This window comes from Penicillium pulvis (genome assembly GCF_028828015.1).
Source record: "Penicillium pulvis strain IBT 33274 chromosome Unknown contig_1_segment0_segment0, whole genome shotgun sequence".
NCBI lineage: Eukaryota > Fungi > Ascomycota > Eurotiomycetes > Eurotiales > Aspergillaceae > Penicillium > Penicillium pulvis.
In genome coordinates, this window is record NW_026643074.1 from 168,516 (window position 1) to 187,610 (window position 19,095).

Consider the following 19,095-nt stretch of genomic DNA (forward strand, 5'->3'; position numbering starts at 1 on the left):
CCGGTCCCCATAGTCTCCATACGTATTATTAATATCGGCATGGCTCGACCCATCCGCCCCTCAGGCCGTTAAGCTGTCGTGTGCCAATTCGTCCCAGCGGAGTCGAATAAAATTAGAAAAGAAAGTGGGAAACGCAAGACACAGAACAGAAACCTCGAACGCGTTATTGTGGGTAGGCGGGTAAGGGAAAAATCGATGGAAAACCAAAATACTGGAGCCGGCTCCATAGCTCCACGGGCTAGCGGGTTCGATTGGGCGACAATCGGTAAGCTAGGCAGTCACCGGATCCATGGCTTCTACAGACAGTTTGTTTTGGAGTTAAATCCCTCATTCATTGTTTTGATTTGGGGTGGAAAGAGGCTTGCGATTTCGGAGTTGACGGGGGAAAGGCATCCTCTGAGTAATGTGCCGGCATTACAGCTGTTTGTCCTGTTGCCTGTATTTTTGAATCATTATCATTCCACCAGTCGATGTATTGTTCTTTAGTGTTTTATATGGTGCTTAATAAATACTATTCCTTCTTTTAGTTATAATGAGGTTATTGAGGTAATATAGATTTCCTTGGAATTGGTTTGGAATTGGTTTGGAATTGGTTCTAGCGTTCCCATACATCCACATGTACCGAACATACGAACGTTTCAACAATCGGAAGTACCCACAGTAGATTATGACAGCGAAGTTTATACTACTTCGCAATGAAGGTTTTACAGTTTAGAAAACCGTTGTAGAGTTAAAAAAGTTGACAAGAATGTCAGACTTGGCACGTACATGTACCTGCATCACCTTGAAGAACAACCGCCACCACACACTTCTACCTTGAGGTAGTATAAGCAAAAAGTTGAGGCCAGAGAGAATCGAACTCCCAACCTTCAGGAATTTCCTAACTGGAATCTGACGCCTTACCATTAGACTATGGCCCCCATTGGTTGATTTTCCGATTCCTTATTACGACTCCTGAACCTACCAATGAAACCAGGTTCTTCAACTTGTTATCCACTTGACCAGCCAATGATAGTTCCGGTAAAGCATGACAAAGAGATTCGGCGATGCGGCACGCGTCGATTACTCGGAAGAGCGATGTTCCCTCCATCTTCCATTTCCCCCCACTTCCTTTAGCCGCCATTGGTTCCTTCAGGGAATGGGGTGAGGGGGGAAACAGGGATCCGGAGCGCGATCGTATATGCCGGTGTATACAAGTAAGACCGCCACCGAGGGTCCTTCATGTACTTTTGAGACTAGTCTGCCTGCTTTACCAAGTTTTGGGAGGGGTTCTACATTCTAGATGCAAGACGAGGAAACAGACTGGCTTACATCCCTGTCCGCGGTACCGGCGACTTATATCGCGGCCAGTAGCCGTGTCCCAGCGGTGTGGGTAAAGGGCTAGAAGGATCGCAGTTGAGCAATCATGATTGAGATGAAATAAACTCCGAGCCCTAAGAGTTGCCGATCGGGGAGGATGGGAAGAGGGGGGAGAATGCGGGCATAAAGTGATGACGTTGCGAGAAGATGACAATGCATGATAGCGTTAACGGCCCCCAAGTGATAATAATCTGGCAAGAATACGAGGATCTTCATTCGAGAATAAGCCAGTCAAGGTTTAGATCCCTGTTGTTGCTAATCGCCCTAAAGTTCGGGATCCTTCTCCTCCTAGCCCCTCCTATATCGGCTAGCGAGGAAATATAGAAAGGTTCTGGAAGTTGGGATCCCAAAACAGAGAAGATCAACAGATCATCGAACCGAAGGGGCCGCAGGAAGGGAAATCCTCGGGACTAAGATTAATTCAGGGTGGAGAGTTGAGTTTCCGGGGACACATCGATGTCTTCCCTGGTATACCCGGAGTCACGTAGCAAATCGGAGGATTGGGAATCAGCCTTTCATGAGTTATAAGTGCTCAATTACAAATTGTATTATCAATGATAATTTCCGGAGTCAATATACCTTGAAACGGAAGGTAAAACATTCAACCCTAAAATCCCAGCCACCGGGGCAAAGGAATTAGAGAAAAAGAAAAGAAAAAAAAGTGATCGGCCTTGGACTGGTCCAGCTGATAGATCGACTCAAGCGTTCAATACAGGCTAAACGCCCCTGTTTGCAGCCACCATTCTTCCTCGGTCCTAACGGGACTAGGACACGGGAACACGTTGGGTAGTCAATTCATCTGCAGTCGGGCCGACTGCTTCACATGCTAATATAATAGAAAAAAAATATTTGTAAAAAATAAAATAAAATAAAAAAAATTAGTTAATTACTGGAGTCGCATAGCACAGACTACTGAATCAAAATCAGAAATGACACGGATATACGAGGTTTCACTACGGAGTACAATCTCACGGGGAACACGGAAAGGGGCCCCAGTAAGGAGAAAAGAATGTGAGATATCAGTATAAGAGTGAACTACGTAGAAGGCTTAACACAAAGAGATAACGAAGTACGGAGTACATAAGTCTGTCCTAGATCCTGGGACTGAAGAGTTTCCCCAACTAATCAGAAAGTGTTCAATCGAGAAAAGCCTCAGTGGAGTCAAAGTGGAGTTGTTCTTTTCTTCCATCGACCTTCCATTCGTCTCAGAAAGGGAGGTTTTCACGAGTCTGGTTGGGCTCCACTCGGCCTTCGACCGAAGCCGACACGGCGGAAATCCAAATGTAACTTTGGTCCGTGGCAAAAGAACCCCCCTTCCTATATCACGGCCTTTTCGCCTTTTGTCATTCCACTTGGCTCTCTCATATCTCGCCCTTTCCCGGGAACCTGGTCTGTGGATATCTCCCCGGCGCATTCCAGCCTTATATCGCAATGATGGCCTGAACTGGTTCTGCTGATCCGCCTCCAGATCCGCCATGGATTTTCTCGTGAGTTCCCTCATTTCCCTCACCACCCCACAGCCATGGCTAAGACCTCGATGCAGCTTTCTTTAACGCACTTCTGTGAAGTGCATGGCCCAACCTCCATCATCTGCTCCCAGGTCACCCCGTTCGCCTGTTCACAATGCCATCCGGATGCGGATCACTCTCCGGACAATAGCCCGGCCAACTCACCTCGCCCTAAATCCCCCAATACACCTGCAACGGCCGATTTCAATGGTTCCAAGGTCGAAAAGATCGAGGATCACCCTTATTTCATGCGACCGCAGCTCGCCTCACCCGAAGAACGGAATACTCGCGCCGGGAGTGTGGACGGCGACACATGCGCCAGCTGTAGCTTGTCTCTCCCAGAAGGAGTGAGCAAACAGCTCCCTTCACCCAGTCGCGACGGCAAGTCCAACAATGGCAGTCCAGTCCTGCGCTCCCGTGAGGTCGTCTACTCATGCGGTAACAACCACTGCGACTCTGATGATCACGCCCCCGACCCTCACGCTCATGCATCACCGCCCGATTCTCTACACTCCTCCTCAGTCGCTTCTGACTCCTCCTGCCACTCGCATATCCTGACCTATCTCTCTCTCCGGGGCCCACCAAACCCCACCGATTACGCACTATTGCGCCGGTCCTCTATCCGCACTCTGAGCTGCGAACTTCTTCCCCGTGGTCTCTCCTCCGGTCCAATTTGCTTCGGCGACTCCGTTGCAGGCTACACAATTGCCTACATTTTCCGTCTTCCCGACCCCATGGCTCGTGGCAAACGACGCAGCTATGCCCTTGTGGCTCTCGCTGGAAAAGATGCCGGAAGGGCATTCCGAGCGTGTCCCGTCATCTGGCGAGCCTTCGGTCGTATCGCAACTGGCATTGTGAGCGCAGCAGAACGATTTCAGGAAGAGGAAAAGAAGCGGGAGGAGCAAACTAACCCTGGAGGCAATCCCGGCGGTCGTCAATTCACACCTGTGTCCTCCTTCCTAACCGGTCGAGCTTTTGACCCGACCGGGCAGCCACGCCGGCTTGGTCAGATCCGTGCGCGCAATTTAGCCGAGATCGTCGGCAATGAATACATTTTCACCGAGATACATGCTCATTTTGTTGCGCTCCTACAACAACTCGGGTCGATGTTCGGCGGTGTTCCTATCTCTGATGAACGCTACGTCTGCAGTACGATGGGTGATGAAGAAACTACTGGCGCTAGCCAGCCAGTTCTCGTCTCCGCCGCCGCCCGCTCAAAGCGTAATTCCACTGCTACCAAGTACGATGGCAACGACATTGATATGTCCAAGTTGGACATATCTGGGCCCAAGCCTATTCCAATTAACGCTCGCCGGTCCGTCGTGGCCTAGAGTTCGTTTCCCACCTTTTTTTTTCTCCGACATCAACACCTTTGAGATACCCCGCCTGCATGTTTTTCCTTTCCAGGCACATTTTACTTGCTTTCTACTCTGCGCTGCTTTGATTGGTTCCTAGCGATTATTTTGATTTTTTTCTTTCTCTCTGCATACTCGTGCTTTTCTGTATGATGGATACGGGGCATAGACTATGGCGTCTCACAGACAGGGATCGGAGTTTTTTTCTTTGAGTGTTTTAGTTTTCTATTCTTTCCTCTTGGATTATCTCCTTTCGCTTGCCTAGCCTGGGACCCTTGGCTTATGGGTTCGGAGGTTGGTTTGTTGATTGGGGAGTTGACGATGCAATGAGGCATTCAAGAGATATGTATTTTATGTATTATTGGACACGATAATGACAGCCGAATCTCGGGCTGATACTTTTAATATCAACTGTACTAGTTATCAAGTTTGAAGCTATTTGATTCACAGTCGACAATAACCCTCGTAGCATAGCTATATCTAGGCGCAGTCTTAATACGACAAATTATCTATCATTATGCAAGGTTCATGCCAGCTGTTTCAAAGAACGAACTGAGACGTACGAGATACACACCTGGGCACATGCCAAACTTTAATTTTCAAGCTAACACATGAAGACCTGTGCAATTTACAGCTCACAGATGGAGATAAAGCTGCGAGGTATTAGTATATTCCTGTATTTCGGTTAAGATACTTAATAAAGTCGTTGAGAAAACAGCAAAATGTAGATTAAAGCAATGGGATATAGTTCGGGCGGAGAAACCATCCCAATATGGTTCTTCCGCTCCCAGGGCCACAATCAAAAATCCCACCAAAAAGAACCTCACAAAGACCCGCCCTCTTCAACCCCCTCGTCAAACCAGCAAGATGGTCGCCTTCGACAAGTGTGAAACCCGACCGGCCAACATCGACGCCATTCTCAATGGCCTCGATCGGTACAACCCCGAAACCACCACAGTCTTCCAGGACTACGTGGTGCAGCAGTGCGAGGACCGGACATTCGACTGCTATGCCAACCTGGCTTTGCTGAAGCTGTGAGTCGCCTCTGATTCTATGCCCTTTTGGACACTGTCCATGAAATCTCCTGGTGTTTATTTGATGAACAATCTTTTTCAATTCACGTTTCCTATTACCTGACAACCCGTCGCGTATGGGGCTGTTGAGAATTTATCGAGTACCTGAATCTACCTCGATGCATTAGCATTGCATGGTAGCACCAGTCCTTAGCTGCTCGCATCTTCAAAACATATCAGGATCGCATTCACTGTAACTGACTCGCGCACTTCGTAACAACTAGCTACCAGTTCAACCCTCACCTTACCCAGCCTGACACCGTCACCAACGTACTCGTCAAGGCTCTGACTGTGTTCCCTTCCCCCGCCTTCTCGCTCTGCCTCTCCCTGCTCCCTGCCCACACTCAGCCTTTCCCCACTACCCAAGAGGCCCAGGCTGCTTCCCAGACCTCCGACTTCGTTGAGTCCGTGCAGAAGCTCTCCCGCCTGTCAACCCTCCTCGAGTCCGCCCAGTACACTCAGTTCTGGTCCACTCTTAACTCCGACGACCTTTACGCCGATCTGACTGCCGATGTTGCCGGCTTTGAGGAGCTTGTTCGCATCCGCATCGCCGTCGAGGTCGGCAAGGCTTTCCGCTCCATTACTACCGAGTCCCTGGAGCAGTGGCTCGACCTCCGCAACCGTGAGGCTCTTGAGAAGTTCGTCACTGATGTCTGCGGCTGGAAGGTCGATGGCACCGCGGTTTCCGTTCCCACCAACAAGGAGAACGAGGCCCGCAGTGAGGTCAAGAGCGAGCGTGTCGGTGTCGACATGTTCGGCCGTGTGATTCGCCGTGGCTTCGAGCAGACCGCATAAGCGGTTCATTGCAATTTTTAACTTTTCTTTCTTTGTTTCTTTTTCATCCTCCGTACCTTCACTTCTCGAACTTGCATAAAAAGAGTTTGAGAAGTAAAAAAAGACATGAGTTCATGACACCTCCGATCCGTGAGACGGTGATAGATTTCGCATGGAGGAGGCTCGGAGATGAGTCGGGATCTGGCGCATCCGGCGTTTCTTTTGTCCCTATTGGAATGTGCTTTATGCTTGAAATGAGCGGATGAAGGGTTGTTGCGAGAGATGTTCATACCATACCTATGCCGAGCCAATTCATCTGGCTCAAAATATAAGACATACCGATCAATATACGTAAATACACATACCTTGAACACTTGAGGGAGCTCAGTAAACAGTAAAAAGCACCCTTCAAAAATCTTATATGTCAAAGTCATGATATCTTTTTTTTCGTATCGAGACGGGCTCAACTCTCGGAAAATGGTATAATCTATTTCATCTCCTCCCACTGCACACCAGCCCACTCCTCTCTCCAACCAGTCTGCCAAAGAGCCTCAGGAGCACAATCCTTCGAGCAGACACCCATAACAATAGTCCCCCACTCCATCCCGGCATCCCCCTCCCCAAGCCCAACACCAGGACGTCCATCCTCAAGAATACTAATAGCATGCGGCACAAGCTGCACTTCAAAGACACGCTGCGCGCCACAGTACTCGCAACGCGGCATATGACCACCTCCAACAGTAGTCACACGGCCAGCCGAGTGCTCGGGATGTAAAAGCTTACCCACCGGGTCAGCATACGAGCAAAGCAGCGGGGTGCCGCGGTACTCGTAGCGCAGGACCTGTTCAGGGTTATGAGAGAGGCGAGTAGAGAACTTCATAAAAGCCTTGTCGAGCTCGGACTCGAATGTATCTTTGAGATCACCGCCAGCACCTTCTTCTTCCATTGGTTCCATTTGCACGTTGTCCGGGACGGTGGGCGTCGATGGCCGCGAGAGGGTCTCGTATTCGGCGTCTAGGAAGTAATTCTGGTATGGAGCCGGGAAGGCGGCTTGTTCGGGCCACGGAGCGAGAGCGCCTGATGATTCCGGTGTGGGCTTGAAGGTGGTGAGAGCGGGGTTACTAGCTGATGGCTCTGGAGACGAGATCCGGACCTTGTCAGCGAAGGATTCGGCGAGCGCATTGGTGGATGATTGAGCTGGGGTTGGGGCAGGAGCTGGAGCGGGAGCTGGAGCTGTGGAGGGTTTGGGCATCGCAAAGGGATTGGCAAAACCCCCCAGCTGAAGAGCCCGGATTGGAGGAGAAAGGATTGGCGTTTGCAGACACGCTGCTCGTCAACGCGGTTGCTCCAAACAGACTGGCTCCTAGGTCCCTGGGCTGCTGGGGCTGGGGTGGGGGTGGTGTGGTCTCTTTCTTTTCAATTTCCTTGGTACCTTCTTGTTCGTTTTGTTGCGGCGAAGAGTTCAGGTTAACCTTGCGAGTTGCGCGATATGCGCGAATACTGCCTGGTTTGCGGTTGCATGGCTTTCTGGGGCAGCCGAAGATATACAGGCGGCGCTCGTCGGTGGGGAAATGGTCGGGCAGGTCACCGTGCAACTCGAGCAGTAGTAACATGGGACTATTGCAGACCTTACAGTTGGCAAATTCACCCGGTGGGGCAACGTTGTCTGCAAGCCATTTCTGTTTCATTCAAGGTCTCTTAGTGTGGTTCTTCTTGGTATGGAACTATGCACATACCGGCCAGCCGCCTAGGTGGCTAACGGTGTCCTCGATAACCTCATCGTCGGCGTAACCGAGAAGAACACCGGTATCGGTAAAGTCCTCGTCGGCACTGGAGTCACTGTCGTAGGGATCCATGGTGAATTGGGGATGTTGGAAAGTCGCAAAACCCCGCTGTTCAAAAAAAATGTTGCGATAAGCGATACGATCGCCCCACATGGTAATATTACACCGTCATTGGTTGCTCCCCAACTTCATTCCATCCCCAACCTCTCAAGGGACTTGTAATCATGTCACTCTTGGGGCCTTGGAGATGCCTTTGGGCTCTGTATGTCCTGAATTTGTTCTTTTCATTTAGCAGCGCAACCCAAAAGCCTTTACAGACAGTCATAGATGCCGCCCCGAAGCGGGTGGCTGTCATCGGTAGGCTCCATAGCCCAGATAGATATCCAATCGAAATCCCATCCAAAGCCCATTGAAATCCCATCGATCAGACCTGCTAATGCCAGTATACAGGAGCTGGAGCTGGAGGCTCCTTCGCCGCATATGAATTGCGCAAGCTCGCAGACGCCTCAGGCATCCCTGTCAATGTCACCGTATTTGAACGTGCCTCGTATATCGGTGGACGCTCGACAACGGTCGATGCATTCGAAGACCCTGCATACCCGATCGAGCTGGGCGCTTCGATATTTGTAGAGGTCAATCAAATCCTCATGAACGCATCATACGACCTGGGTCTCTTCGTCCTCGGCGCAGACTATGCCAGACCTAAGCAGACCGACGACACTATAGGAATTTGGGATGGCTCCAAGTTTGTATTCACAGTGCAAGACACCTCCAGCTGGTGGAACATCGCCAAGCTATTCTGGAGATATGGGCTGGCACCGTTGCGCACTCAGAATCTTATGAAGGAGATTGTGGGTAGATTCCTGAAGCTCTACGAGGAGCCAATGTTTCCTTTCCGATCACTGTCGGAGGCAGCAGCAGCGGTCAATCTAGTCAATGTAACCGCTTCCCCGGGAAATGCATTCCTCAATGCAAACTCGATTTCGGAGTCATTTGCACGAGAGATCATCCAAGCCAGTACGCGGGTGAACTATGGCCAGAATCTGGCGCTGATCCACGGGCTTGAATCCATGGTCTGCATGGCGACGGATGGCGCCGTATCCGTTCATGGCGGGAACTGGAGGATATTCGATGGGGTATTGAAGGCTGCCAAGACCGAGGTCCGGTTGAATACGACTGTCACCAATATCGTGAGAAGTAAGGAAGGTACTGTGCGAGTTACCTCCAAGCCAACTTTTGATCTTGACTCGGCACTATCGGATTCAGATGAAACCGAATTCGATGAAGTCATTATTGCTGGACCGCTGCAATACTCCGGTATCTCAATCTCCCCACCTCTAGAGCGGGTGCCGGATGATATCCCATATGCTAAACTTCATGTCACGCTTCTTGCCTCGCCGCACCGGATTTCATCTCAGTTCTTCGGCCTTGACGACAAAACCTCACCCCCGGAGACAATTCTTACTACTCTTCCCGAGGGACTCGACCTTGGCACCAATCCGAAGGGTGTTGGGCCTGCTGGGTTCTGGAGTGTCAGCACCCTCCAGGAGGTGCCTCGAATCATTATGAAAGATGGCAAGGAGCAACACGAGGATCACTACGTCTACAAGATTTTCTCCCCAGAGCGACCAACCGCTGAGTTCATTGCCGAACTATTCGGGATCGATTACTCTCGTAAAACCTCTAGCTCAGAAATCGCTGGTCTTGATAACTCGACCATCGCCGATCTCCCCAAGAGCGAGGTTAGCTGGTTTCATGAGAAGGTCTGGCATCCATACCCTCTTATGTATCCCCGCGTGACGTTTGAGGAGGTTCTTCTGGCGCCCAGTGTCTGGTACACCAGCGGCATTGAAAGCTTTATATCCACAATGGAGACCAGTGCTCTGATGGGTAGGAACGTGGCTGCGCTTATGATTCAATCTTGGCAGAGAGAAAAGGATGAGAGAGGCGATCAAAGCTCTTCAACTGGAAGAACTGAGCTGTAGCTCGTCCTCCAACGTCAATATTGAGTCTCAGCCTGCCGATATCACCGCTTCAGTATTTTCCTTATCCGAGTTATTGGCTCCCACTCCTGCTTCTGTTTTGTCTGGAAATAAGGTTCAGATATCTGTCTTACGAGTATCAGTACATCTAGCATAAATTTGATATATCACCGAGTCACCAGCAATTGTTGTACTGGTAGCAGCGATAAGTATCTCTGATCAATTCTCAGGTGGTTTACCTGGCCTTGCGAAGGAATGGGAAAATTGAACTCAATTCTTCTATGCACATGAATCATAACCTCGATAAATCTAATCCGATATCGACATGGGAAGGCTTTTCTATTACATCCTATAACCCCTCAACCCAAAAGCTAAACTTGAAAAAACAATAATGAACCATTTGATGGCAATATTTACTCCATCTCGATGGTACCCGGGGGCTTGCTGGTGAAGTCGTAGCAGACGCGGCAGACACCGTCAACCTCGTTGACAATGCGAGTCGAGACCTTGGTCAGGAATTCGTAGCTGAAGGGGTAGGGAGTCGCGGTCATAAAGTCACGGGTGGAGATGGCGCGGAGGAGGATGATGTTCGCGTAGACACGCTTGTCACCCATAACACCGACGGCGCGCGAAGGGTCAAGGGCGGCGTAGGCCTGGCCAATATCGTCGTAGAGACCGGCCTCGCGGATCATGGAGATGAAGATGTTATCGGCCTTACGGGCCATCTCGACCTTCTCCTTGGTAACCTCGCCAAGAACACGGATGGCGAGACCAGGGCCGGGGAAGGGGTGGCGGCCAACAAGCTCAGCAGAGATGTTCATCTGGCGACCGAGCTCACGGACCTCATCCTTGAACAGCTCACGCAAGGGCTCAATGAGCTTAAGACCGTGGCCAGCCATCAGGCGCTCAGCAATACCACCGACGTTGTGGTGGGTCTTGATAGTCTGCGAGGGACCCTTGAAGGAGATACTCTCGATGACATCGGGGTAGAGAGTGCCCTGCAAGAACCACTCGACCTTACCGGAACTCTCGGCCTCAATTCTCCGGGCCTCAGCCTCGAACACATCGATAAACTTACCACCAATGAACTTGCGCTTCTTCTCAGGGTCATTCTCACCCTTAAGACCAGCGAGGAACTCCTCACTGGCATCAACAACAGTCAGGTTGATACCCAGTTGCTCCTGCAGCACAACCTTGACGAGAGCGCACTCGTTCAGACGCATGCAACCGTTGTCAACAAGGACAGCGTGGAAACGGTCACCGATGGCCTCAGTCATCAGCTTAGCAGCAACAGTAGAGTCGACACCACCGCTAACGGCACCAATGACCTGACCGGTGGGGCCAACAAGCTCACGAATGCGCTTAACCTCCTGACCAATGAACTCAGACATGGTCCATGTCTGCTGGGCACCACAGATGCCGACAGCGAAGTTCTTCAGAAGCTGACCACCCTGGGGAGTGTCTATTGACCGACATATTAGTACCATTAGCAAGCTAAAGGCATAGGCATCGAATATAAAACTCACGGGTAACCTCGGGGTGGAACTGGATGCCGTAGACAGGGTCGGACTTGTGGGCAATGGCAGCGTACTCAGAGTTCTGGGTCGTGCCAATGGTGTGGAAGCCCTCGGGAAGGTTGCAGAGCTTGTCACCGTGAGACATCCAGACGGTCATGGCATCCTCGAGACCCTCGAAGAGCTTGTCAACGTGACCACCGAAGCGAGTGGCCTTCAGATCAGCGTGACCGTACTCACGAGCGGTGCCAGCGACAACGTTGTCGGCGTGCAGACGGTGAGCGATCTCCTGGAGACCGTAGCAGATTCCCAGAATGGGGACACCAAGCTCGAAGAAGGCGGGGTCAATGTGGGGAGCGTCCTTCTCGTAAACGGAGTAGGGACCACCGGACAGGATGACACCCTTGGGCTTCCAGGTAAGGTCGGCCAGCTTTTGGGTGCAAGGAAGCATCTCACAGTAGACGTTGATCTCACGGAGACGGCGGGTGATAAGGTGAGTGCTGCAGAGAGGGTGCGCATTAGAAAATCAGGTCCCAATGAGTCAAACCAAGGACCAATCTTGGTGTAATGGGAGGAACCCATACTATTGAGAGCCATTGTCGAGCACCAAAATGGTGTCGAAGGCGTTGTGGGGGATCACCGCGGAGGACATTGTGAAGTTTCAATTACCAGAGGTAAATGATGCAAATTGGTATATGATGATCCTGTAGCTAAACAAGATCTTGAATAATCTGCAGGAACAAGCTCCCCCGGAGAATGCAATGGGGAAAAGAATTTCCAAATTTTATAGAGGGGCAGCCGATAAGAAAAAATTGAGTCAATCGGCCTTGATAGTTCACCGCCCACATGATGAGGGGCAGGCGGTGAAGCCTTATCGATTACAGCCCTAGATCTATACAGTTCACAGTGCACACAATTAGTGGGCTTCTATTGGATATGTATAATTGGTTGAGATGATGATATACTAGGTATATATGTGTGGGATAGTCAAATGTTACCAATCCGCCTCGCTGTCACTGCCTGGGTAGGCCTTCTTCCTCAGTTTCCAGAGGGATTTCTCACGTCGCGCATTAGCCTCACGCTGATGCCGGCTATTGTCTTCTACAACCTTCATCCAGGGCACATTGCTCGCGCGACGGATCCTGTCTCGAAGGAGCGCAAGCGTTTGATTGTGTTGAGTTTGATCAGCAGCAGACTCTCCGCCCTTTTTAGCACGGGCAACAACCTGCTGATAGCGTCGTTCCGCAGCCCGAGCAGCATAGTATTCTTCGCTCACAGCCCAATTAGGACTATCCAGCTGGCCGCGGACCAACATGAGGCTGTGCCCTTGCTCAATAGCCTCACGAATATGTGAAGACGGAACAGGGGTGGAGAGCTCAATCTTCTGAGAATGAACATCCACCGAACGGATTAGTGCAAGACCAAGGCAATTTGAGGCCTTGGGGTTCAATGGGGTGCAGCTCCCAGACCCAGTGAAGAGATAGGGTAGACCCTCGGGTGTTCGGACAATGCTATCGGCAGCAGACAAGGACTCCAAGCTCTTGACTTGAGGTTTCTCTGAGTCCATGTCCATATGGTCAGCAGTAGACTCACTCTCATCCTCTGAAATGTCGACAGGAGCTTTAACTGAACCAGAGGATGAGGCGCCAGTAATCGCATTTGAGGATTCGATCGCCACCAAACCGACAACAGCTCCTTCCAAAACTTCACGGAGCATGTCCGGGCTGATCTGGGAGCCCATGACCATGATACCCAGAATACCCTGCTTTGAACCGGCGTAATCCACAGCCATTGGCCTTGTGCGTGACAGAGGTGTTTCCGACCAAATCGGGTTGCTGATATCCGTAGAATGAGATGAGTGGAAATAGGACTGGATTTGCATTGAGCGTAATTGTGCGCTTGAACGGCTCACAAAGTCGGTTGGCTGGGATGGCAAAATTGTCATCGGGACCCGAGCCTCGTTTGCAGCAAACCTTAGAGGCTCCACAACCTCCTGAGGACCTTTTTCGCTCATATAAACGACGTCAGAGAGGCCAAGGCATTTGACCAACCATGTGGCCACCTCTAATCCCTGCCCGAAGATCCAGCCCGGGTAGTTAACAATCAAAGGGCATTGTGGATACTGTGCCAGCAAAGAGTGGTACTGATCCAGAAGATCCATTGTAGCCAGAGCATAATGGTCAGAATCCTCTTTCGGGGAAGTTGCTCCGATATGATGAGCTCGCAAAATTTTACCATCGCAAGAGTCTAGTGACGGGTGGGTGAATGGAGGGCCAAAGAATGGAGCCCGGAGGTGTGCGAGATAAACCTGTCCCATAGGCGCAAACTCTGGCTGCCCCGGATCTAGGTCAAGGAAAGCAACACCATCGGTATTGGTGAATCCGTTTTCTGTTTCTGGGGCAGGGCTGAGAACATGGTTCAGCAGGTATCTGCTGAAAGTAGACTTTCCAGACGCTTTTGGACCGCAAACCAAGACTCGCAGGCTCCCTTGTCGCTGAGACAGTGCTTTCATGGATGCGCTCCATTTCTTATCAAGATGAAGAGGCCGCAGATGCCGCTTCAAGGGATCCTCTCCCGATGAATAAAGCTGGGAAACATTAACCTTGAGGATTCAAAAAGAGTGTAAAGATCGACTATGGCTGACATACCACTGAAAAAGACCGCCGCGAATTCTTCGAAGCACCTTTCAAAGTAGCTTTATCCGCAGCGGTGTTCTGTCCATTCCAGATCTTCTGATATAACGGAGATACGTCCCGAAGACGAGAGAGGCCACTATTGCAGGATTTGATCTGCACCTCTGCCTCGCCGTCTACACCAGAGACACACTTGATAATAGGCAAGGAATGCGTCGAGGGGGCATAGACCCTATACACCCGCGGAGAAGGAGGCAACTTCGCACCCATAAGGCTGACAACTCCTTGTTTGACCCAAAGGTCATACTGACCCATAAGAGCCAAGTTCTAAATATATTTTAGCGCAGTTCAACTGAGGTTGAGGCCGACAACCCTACTGTCTTTTCTTTGATGCGAATGCATAGAACGCTCTCATCCGCATAGACTATGCTGTTTCTGTTCAGTCTAGCCTTAGACAAGGGGAAATTCTGCATTTCAATTGGTGTTTCTGTGGGTGATTCGTAGCCGTCGGCGTCACCAGCGACAGACGCGACCTCGTCCTCATTCATTTCTTCCGGGCCTTCGACGATGTTTTCGTCCGAATCCTCATTCTCAGATTCTTCCTCAGCTTCCGATACCTGGCTAGGCGTTTCTGAGGGGTTGGCCTGGGTTGCTCTCTTTGGCCGCCCTGTGGTTGTGTCTAAAGCGATTGGCACTTCTTGGTTCTTGGATGACCTTGTCTGGCGACCCTTGGACTCTGTGCCATTCGTCCCAGTCAATTGATCCCCCTCGAGAGATCGTCGCGGTCGTTTCGAAGGTGGTTCTGCAGCCGCTTCAACCACCACTTCGACTTTCGATGCGGTCACATTTTGCGCTTGTTGCTGCCGAGCTTTGCGAGCCGCGATGGCACTGACTGGGCCTAGGAAGTTCCATTAGCGGTGAATTCCGGTGTCAACAAGATAATGGTAGAGTGTACCAGCGCTCTGCTGTTTCTCAGCCTTACGTTTCATCATGGCAGCGTAGCAAGTCAATTTGAGATTCACGGAAGGTCGATAATGCAGTTCCTAGCTGATAAGGAAAAAAGTTGGCGAGTGGCCCGTGCGCCCGCGGAGCAGAAAAAAAGATCCGCGAAACCTCCAATTGTAGTCCCTTCAACGTCGCAGCGACTTTACGGGTTGCGATACAACACATTCAATTGGCTTTACAATTTTGTTCATACCATTAAATCATATATCACCAAGCTCGTCTTTGTGCATCCGAATTCGTGGGGCAGACCAAGCTCGACCACCGACAATTGAGCAAGAACGCCTATAGTCGCCATGGCCGCTTCATCTTCCTCCTCGAGCGACAGCAGCTCCAGTCGCTCTTCCTCTCCTGAGCCGGACAATAAGCAGAAGCAAACTTTGAAGGCGGCATCAAAGACAAAAGACGAAGTTGAAGACTCGTCAAGTTCGTCTGGTTCGGAGTCTGATAGCGAAGAAAGCTCCAGTGACATGGACACTAGCGAGGATGCTCCTCAGGTGCAGACGCCTGCTAAAAAGTAAATTAACTTTTTCTGAAATATTGGCTATCTATATGTTTCATTTGCACGAATCTAACATTTGCTACTCCAGGACAATTGCTATCGGCCCCAAGCCCTACAAGGCTCCTTCCGGCTTCAAGTCCGGAAAGCAGCAAGCCCCGCCATCCTCAACCTCTTCCTCCATCCTCTCCAACCTGAACGGAAAGAAAGTCATTCACATCACAGCTCCGTCTTTCCTCCCATTGTCGAAGGTCAAAGAGATCTCCATGTCCAAGATCGCCAAGGGCCAGCCGATCCTTTCCTTCGACGGCGCAAACTACGGTATCCCGGCTGAATCACTCCGCGAAGAAGTCCAGCAGGGAAAATCTCTGCTCACCTTCGACCAGAAAACCCAGAAATACCGCAAACAAGCCGATAACATCCCCACTTACCACATTCAGGAATTGATGGGTGTACCAGAAGCCGATAAGGCGGCGGTGGAAGCGCTCCGGGATACTGTCAAGCCCGCTCGGCCCCAGCCGAAGCACCTGAAAATGCGCTTCCGGCCTCTCGGAAGCTTGCCTGCTCCGCCCGAGACTCTGGGCTCGGACTCGGAGTCCGAGGCCGAGCCTTCTTTCAAGGTACCTGCTGGGGAGAAGGAGCGTAAGCGGAAGCACCACCACACTGATGGAGATGCTGCCCAGACGACTAGCTTGCCCAGCCGGAAGAAGTCAAGGAAGCACACAGAGAATGGGGAGGAAGAGCAAGACCATAAGAAGTCGAAAAAGTCACACAAGGATGGCGAGGAGAAGAAGCGGAAAAAGGCAAAGGCATGATTCGGTGTTAGGGTTTGTTTATTTCTTGTTTAGCTAAAAGATATCTTCGTTTCTATGACATCAGGACAACTTCAATGTACAATTTCACCCATACAATCTTTGATCTTTCGAATGATACTACGATGAATTCTTGACCGATATTAGTATGCAAGAGAATACTACACGACCATAGCCATTCTAGCATTAAAGATTTATTTCAAGATATGTAATAGGTATCAAGCTAGCGACATCCCAGTGCTGGAATTTGATACACCATTAGCTATCTCGTTCGGCCGAACGCCAAGGTAGAACCTGTCCACCGCAACATCATTACAAACCCTTATTTGGAATGATGCAGGTTGGTGTGGAAATTCTCGTGCACGCTTACAAGTTGCAACTTCTTTCCATTTGCACCAATCACACCACCCTTCTCCTCGTCATCGGAGCTACGCTCAGCAGCCTCCCATTCAGTACCAGCAGCCTTCTCAAGGTTCTTTCCGCGAGTCTCTTTCACGAAGAACCAACAGAAGACAGCAGCGACGAAATCAAAGCCCATGAAGATCAGGAAGGTGTTGGCACCCACGTTGTCGATCATATAGGGACTGGCGAATGAGAAACAGAATGATGTTGCCCAGTGTGCCAGCATGCTGACAGCTAATCCCATGGCACGGATGCGAGTCGGGAAGATCTCGGGCACATAAGCCCACGGCATAGGCCCCCAGGAGCAGTTGTACACCTAAGAATGAGTTAAATGAAGTCAAGAAATAGAAGAATAGGGATATGGACTGACCATGATGTTAAGGTAGAGCATGGCGACCGTCGCCCTTCCAGCAGACGTGACGTTTCCATCAATGGTTGTGTGCGTCTTGTCAACAACCAACGATGTAATTAACATGCAGGTGCCCATAAACACGGAACCGCCGACCAGAGACCCACGACGAGTCAGACGCTCTGAAAGGAAGAAGATGAAAAAGGAGCACGCGATAACTTTCATGGCACCGAATAAGGCAGTAAGTAGCATATCCGAATTGCCACCAGCAACCAGCTTGAAGTATTGCGGCGCGAAGACCGCGAGGGCACTGCTTCCTGTGGCATTCTGGAAGGTGAACAACAAAGGGCCGACAAAGAAGCGCAGGCGGTTAGCAGGCTCGAGAAGCTCGCGGAAAGAGAAACCTTCACGCTCAGCACGTTCCGCCTGCAGACCAAGCTGGGTTTCTGCAAACTCGTCACGAGTCTTCTGGTTGTCCCCGCCACGGATCCACTCGATCGATTTCCAGGCCTCCTCGTTGCGATTCTGGGTTGCGAGCCAACGGATTGACTCCGGGAGCGTGAAAGACAGGATGAATAGGGCACCTCCTGATACTAGTTGGAGACCAACGGGGATCTGCCACTCGCGTGTGGTACCAGAAATCGAGGCACTCTGCTCTACACCCTGTTCTGAAGCTTAGGGTCGTTCCCTCAATACACGTGAGAAGGGGGCAAAGACTTACATAGTCAACCCAGTACGCGAGGAAAACACCCCACGCATACATCCACTGGTAGAAAGAACCACAGCGACCACGGATCTCCTTGGGGGTCATCTCTGCCGAGTACATGGGAATCACCACACTCTGTGCACCCATGCCCAAACCAGCAATGATGCGGCCCACATACCAGGCTGCCAGCGAGTGTGTGTTGATAACCTGTATAATGACACCAAGACAGAAAACCCCAGTTGCACCGATGATGGTCCACTTCCGTCCATACCTATTGGTTATTGGGTAGATACAAGCTGCGGCGACAAAGGAACCTAGCTGCTCCAAGCCCACAGTGAGCGAGGAGACCTTGGACTCGTGCGCAGAAGTGTAGCGAAAGTCGGACTCGAAGGACTTGAAAGTGAGGATACCACCGGCGATACCAGCATCGTAACCCGACAGAAAAGAAGAAATGCTGTTAATCGGTCAGCTCTCTAATGCGGGCCAAGCATATACAGGCTAATACTAACAAGACGATACCAGCCAAGTGATATGCACGCCAAGTGCCCAGACGGGTATTTAGTTCAGGGAATGAAAAGAGCCCCATGATGATCGAGGCTATGGAAACGTGTGGTACAGAGTAAAGGAAACTCTGATGTCGATCCTCAGCCAAGGCGACACAAGCTGGCTACTGCGATATAAAAGAGAAATTTGGCTCGGACCGTGCCATGGTGAGTAGGTACAGGGGTGCATTTGCGTGCTCTGTAATTACGCCCTCTAAATGGAGGAAAGGTAGACATAGGCTCGTTCGCACGCACGAGCACGCCTTAGCGCGAAACGATGATGTTATGGAGCCGACAGGCGAGTTAGTTTGACCGTACCGTATAGCGTGTAAAACGACCTGGGCTGAAAGAATTTAGACCGCGCGTTCAAGGTCAGACTCTATACTACCAGTCACATCTTGGTGGCTGGTTGGGGCTTAATGCCGGTCGGTTGTCGGCTACAGTCAGTCTGGGGTTGGCTTGACGGAGAATTTACCATTTAATAGTTATATGGGGTGATCAAGCCCAAAAGTGATTGCATTCTGGCTTTATCCTTTTTTTCTCTATTGGTCTTGTGATGGTCAAAAGAAATGACTATCCTCTTTTGAGTCGAGGCGAGATGTGTTGACCAAGGCTTAGATCAGGGGATCCACGATGCTTAGCAAATGTCGATCCCCCCGCATATTCGAGTCCACATCCACATCCACAATCTATATGTACATTAAACATTACAGATGATCTGAGCATTGGCCTTTCTACTGTCTTTCTATTGTTTTAGAGGTACACTATAAGATTCTCGATTCGCTTTACAAACCCAAATCG

The 19,095-nt window shown here is 50.6% G+C and overlaps 8 protein-coding genes across 8 annotated transcripts; 4 read left to right on the forward strand and 4 right to left on the reverse strand.

Annotated features, from left to right (window-relative positions):
• Positions 1-2,834: 2,834 nt before the first annotated feature.
• On the forward strand, positions 2,835-4,198 carry N7503_003032 (folliculin domain-containing protein; the record flags this gene model as incomplete). The annotated part of the gene is made up of 2 exons (XM_057062579.1): positions 2,835-2,846; positions 2,903-4,198. 2 exons carry the CDS (start codon positions 2,835-2,837, stop codon positions 4,196-4,198), a joined length of 1,308 nt encoding a protein of 435 aa, XP_056923494.1.
• Positions 4,199-5,089: 891 nt separating this feature from the next.
• Positions 5,090-6,090, forward strand: N7503_003033 (CSN8/PSMD8/EIF3K family protein; the record flags this gene model as incomplete). The annotated part of the gene is made up of 2 exons (XM_057062580.1): positions 5,090-5,256; positions 5,520-6,090. The coding sequence occupies 2 exons, from the start codon at positions 5,090-5,092 to the stop codon at positions 6,088-6,090; spliced, it is 738 nt and encodes a 245-aa protein (XP_056923495.1).
• A 466-nt stretch (positions 6,091-6,556) lies between these two features.
• N7503_003034 (small subunit rRNA maturation protein TSR4) lies at positions 6,557-7,953 on the reverse strand (the record flags this gene model as incomplete). Its single annotated transcript, XM_057062581.1, has 3 exons — positions 7,806-7,953; positions 7,427-7,748; positions 6,557-7,395 (listed from the first exon to the last, which is right to left on the reverse strand). The coding sequence occupies exons 1-3, from the start codon at positions 7,923-7,925 to the stop codon at positions 6,557-6,559; spliced, it is 1,281 nt and encodes a 426-aa protein (XP_056923496.1). The 5' UTR covers positions 7,926-7,953.
• Positions 7,954-8,077: 124 nt separating this feature from the next.
• On the forward strand, positions 8,078-9,838 carry N7503_003035 (putative prenylcysteine lyase; the record flags this gene model as incomplete). The annotated part of the gene is made up of 2 exons (XM_057062582.1): positions 8,078-8,210; positions 8,304-9,838. 2 exons carry the CDS (start codon positions 8,078-8,080, stop codon positions 9,836-9,838), a joined length of 1,668 nt encoding a protein of 555 aa, XP_056923497.1.
• A 410-nt stretch (positions 9,839-10,248) lies between these two features.
• On the reverse strand, positions 10,249-12,001 carry gua1 (GMP synthase (glutamine-hydrolyzing); the record flags this gene model as incomplete). The annotated part of the gene is made up of 3 exons (XM_057062583.1): positions 10,249-11,297; positions 11,362-11,849; positions 11,934-12,001. The coding sequence occupies 3 exons, from the start codon at positions 11,999-12,001 to the stop codon at positions 10,249-10,251; spliced, it is 1,605 nt and encodes a 534-aa protein (XP_056923498.1).
• A 342-nt stretch (positions 12,002-12,343) lies between these two features.
• On the reverse strand, positions 12,344-14,974 carry grc3 (uncharacterized protein; the record flags this gene model as incomplete). Its single annotated transcript, XM_057062584.1, has 4 exons — positions 12,344-13,936; positions 13,998-14,309; positions 14,360-14,880; positions 14,938-14,974. The coding sequence occupies 4 exons, from the start codon at positions 14,972-14,974 to the stop codon at positions 12,344-12,346; spliced, it is 2,463 nt and encodes an 820-aa protein (XP_056923499.1).
• Positions 14,975-15,215: 241 nt separating this feature from the next.
• Positions 15,216-16,298, forward strand: N7503_003038 (DNA-directed RNA polymerase I subunit RPA34; the record flags this gene model as incomplete). Its single annotated transcript, XM_057062585.1, has 2 exons — positions 15,216-15,501; positions 15,575-16,298. Exons 1-2 carry the CDS (start codon positions 15,281-15,283, stop codon positions 16,296-16,298), a joined length of 945 nt encoding a protein of 314 aa, XP_056923500.1. The 5' UTR covers positions 15,216-15,280.
• Positions 16,299-16,544: 246 nt separating this feature from the next.
• On the reverse strand, positions 16,545-18,621 carry N7503_003039 (uncharacterized protein). Its single transcript, XM_057062586.1, has 4 exons — positions 18,262-18,621; positions 17,768-18,206; positions 17,068-17,709; positions 16,545-17,013 (listed from the first exon to the last, which is right to left on the reverse strand). The coding sequence occupies exons 1-4, from the start codon at positions 18,336-18,338 to the stop codon at positions 16,618-16,620; spliced, it is 1,554 nt and encodes a 517-aa protein (XP_056923501.1). The 5' UTR covers positions 18,339-18,621; the 3' UTR covers positions 16,545-16,617.
• Between the last annotated feature and the right edge of the window lie 474 nt (positions 18,622-19,095).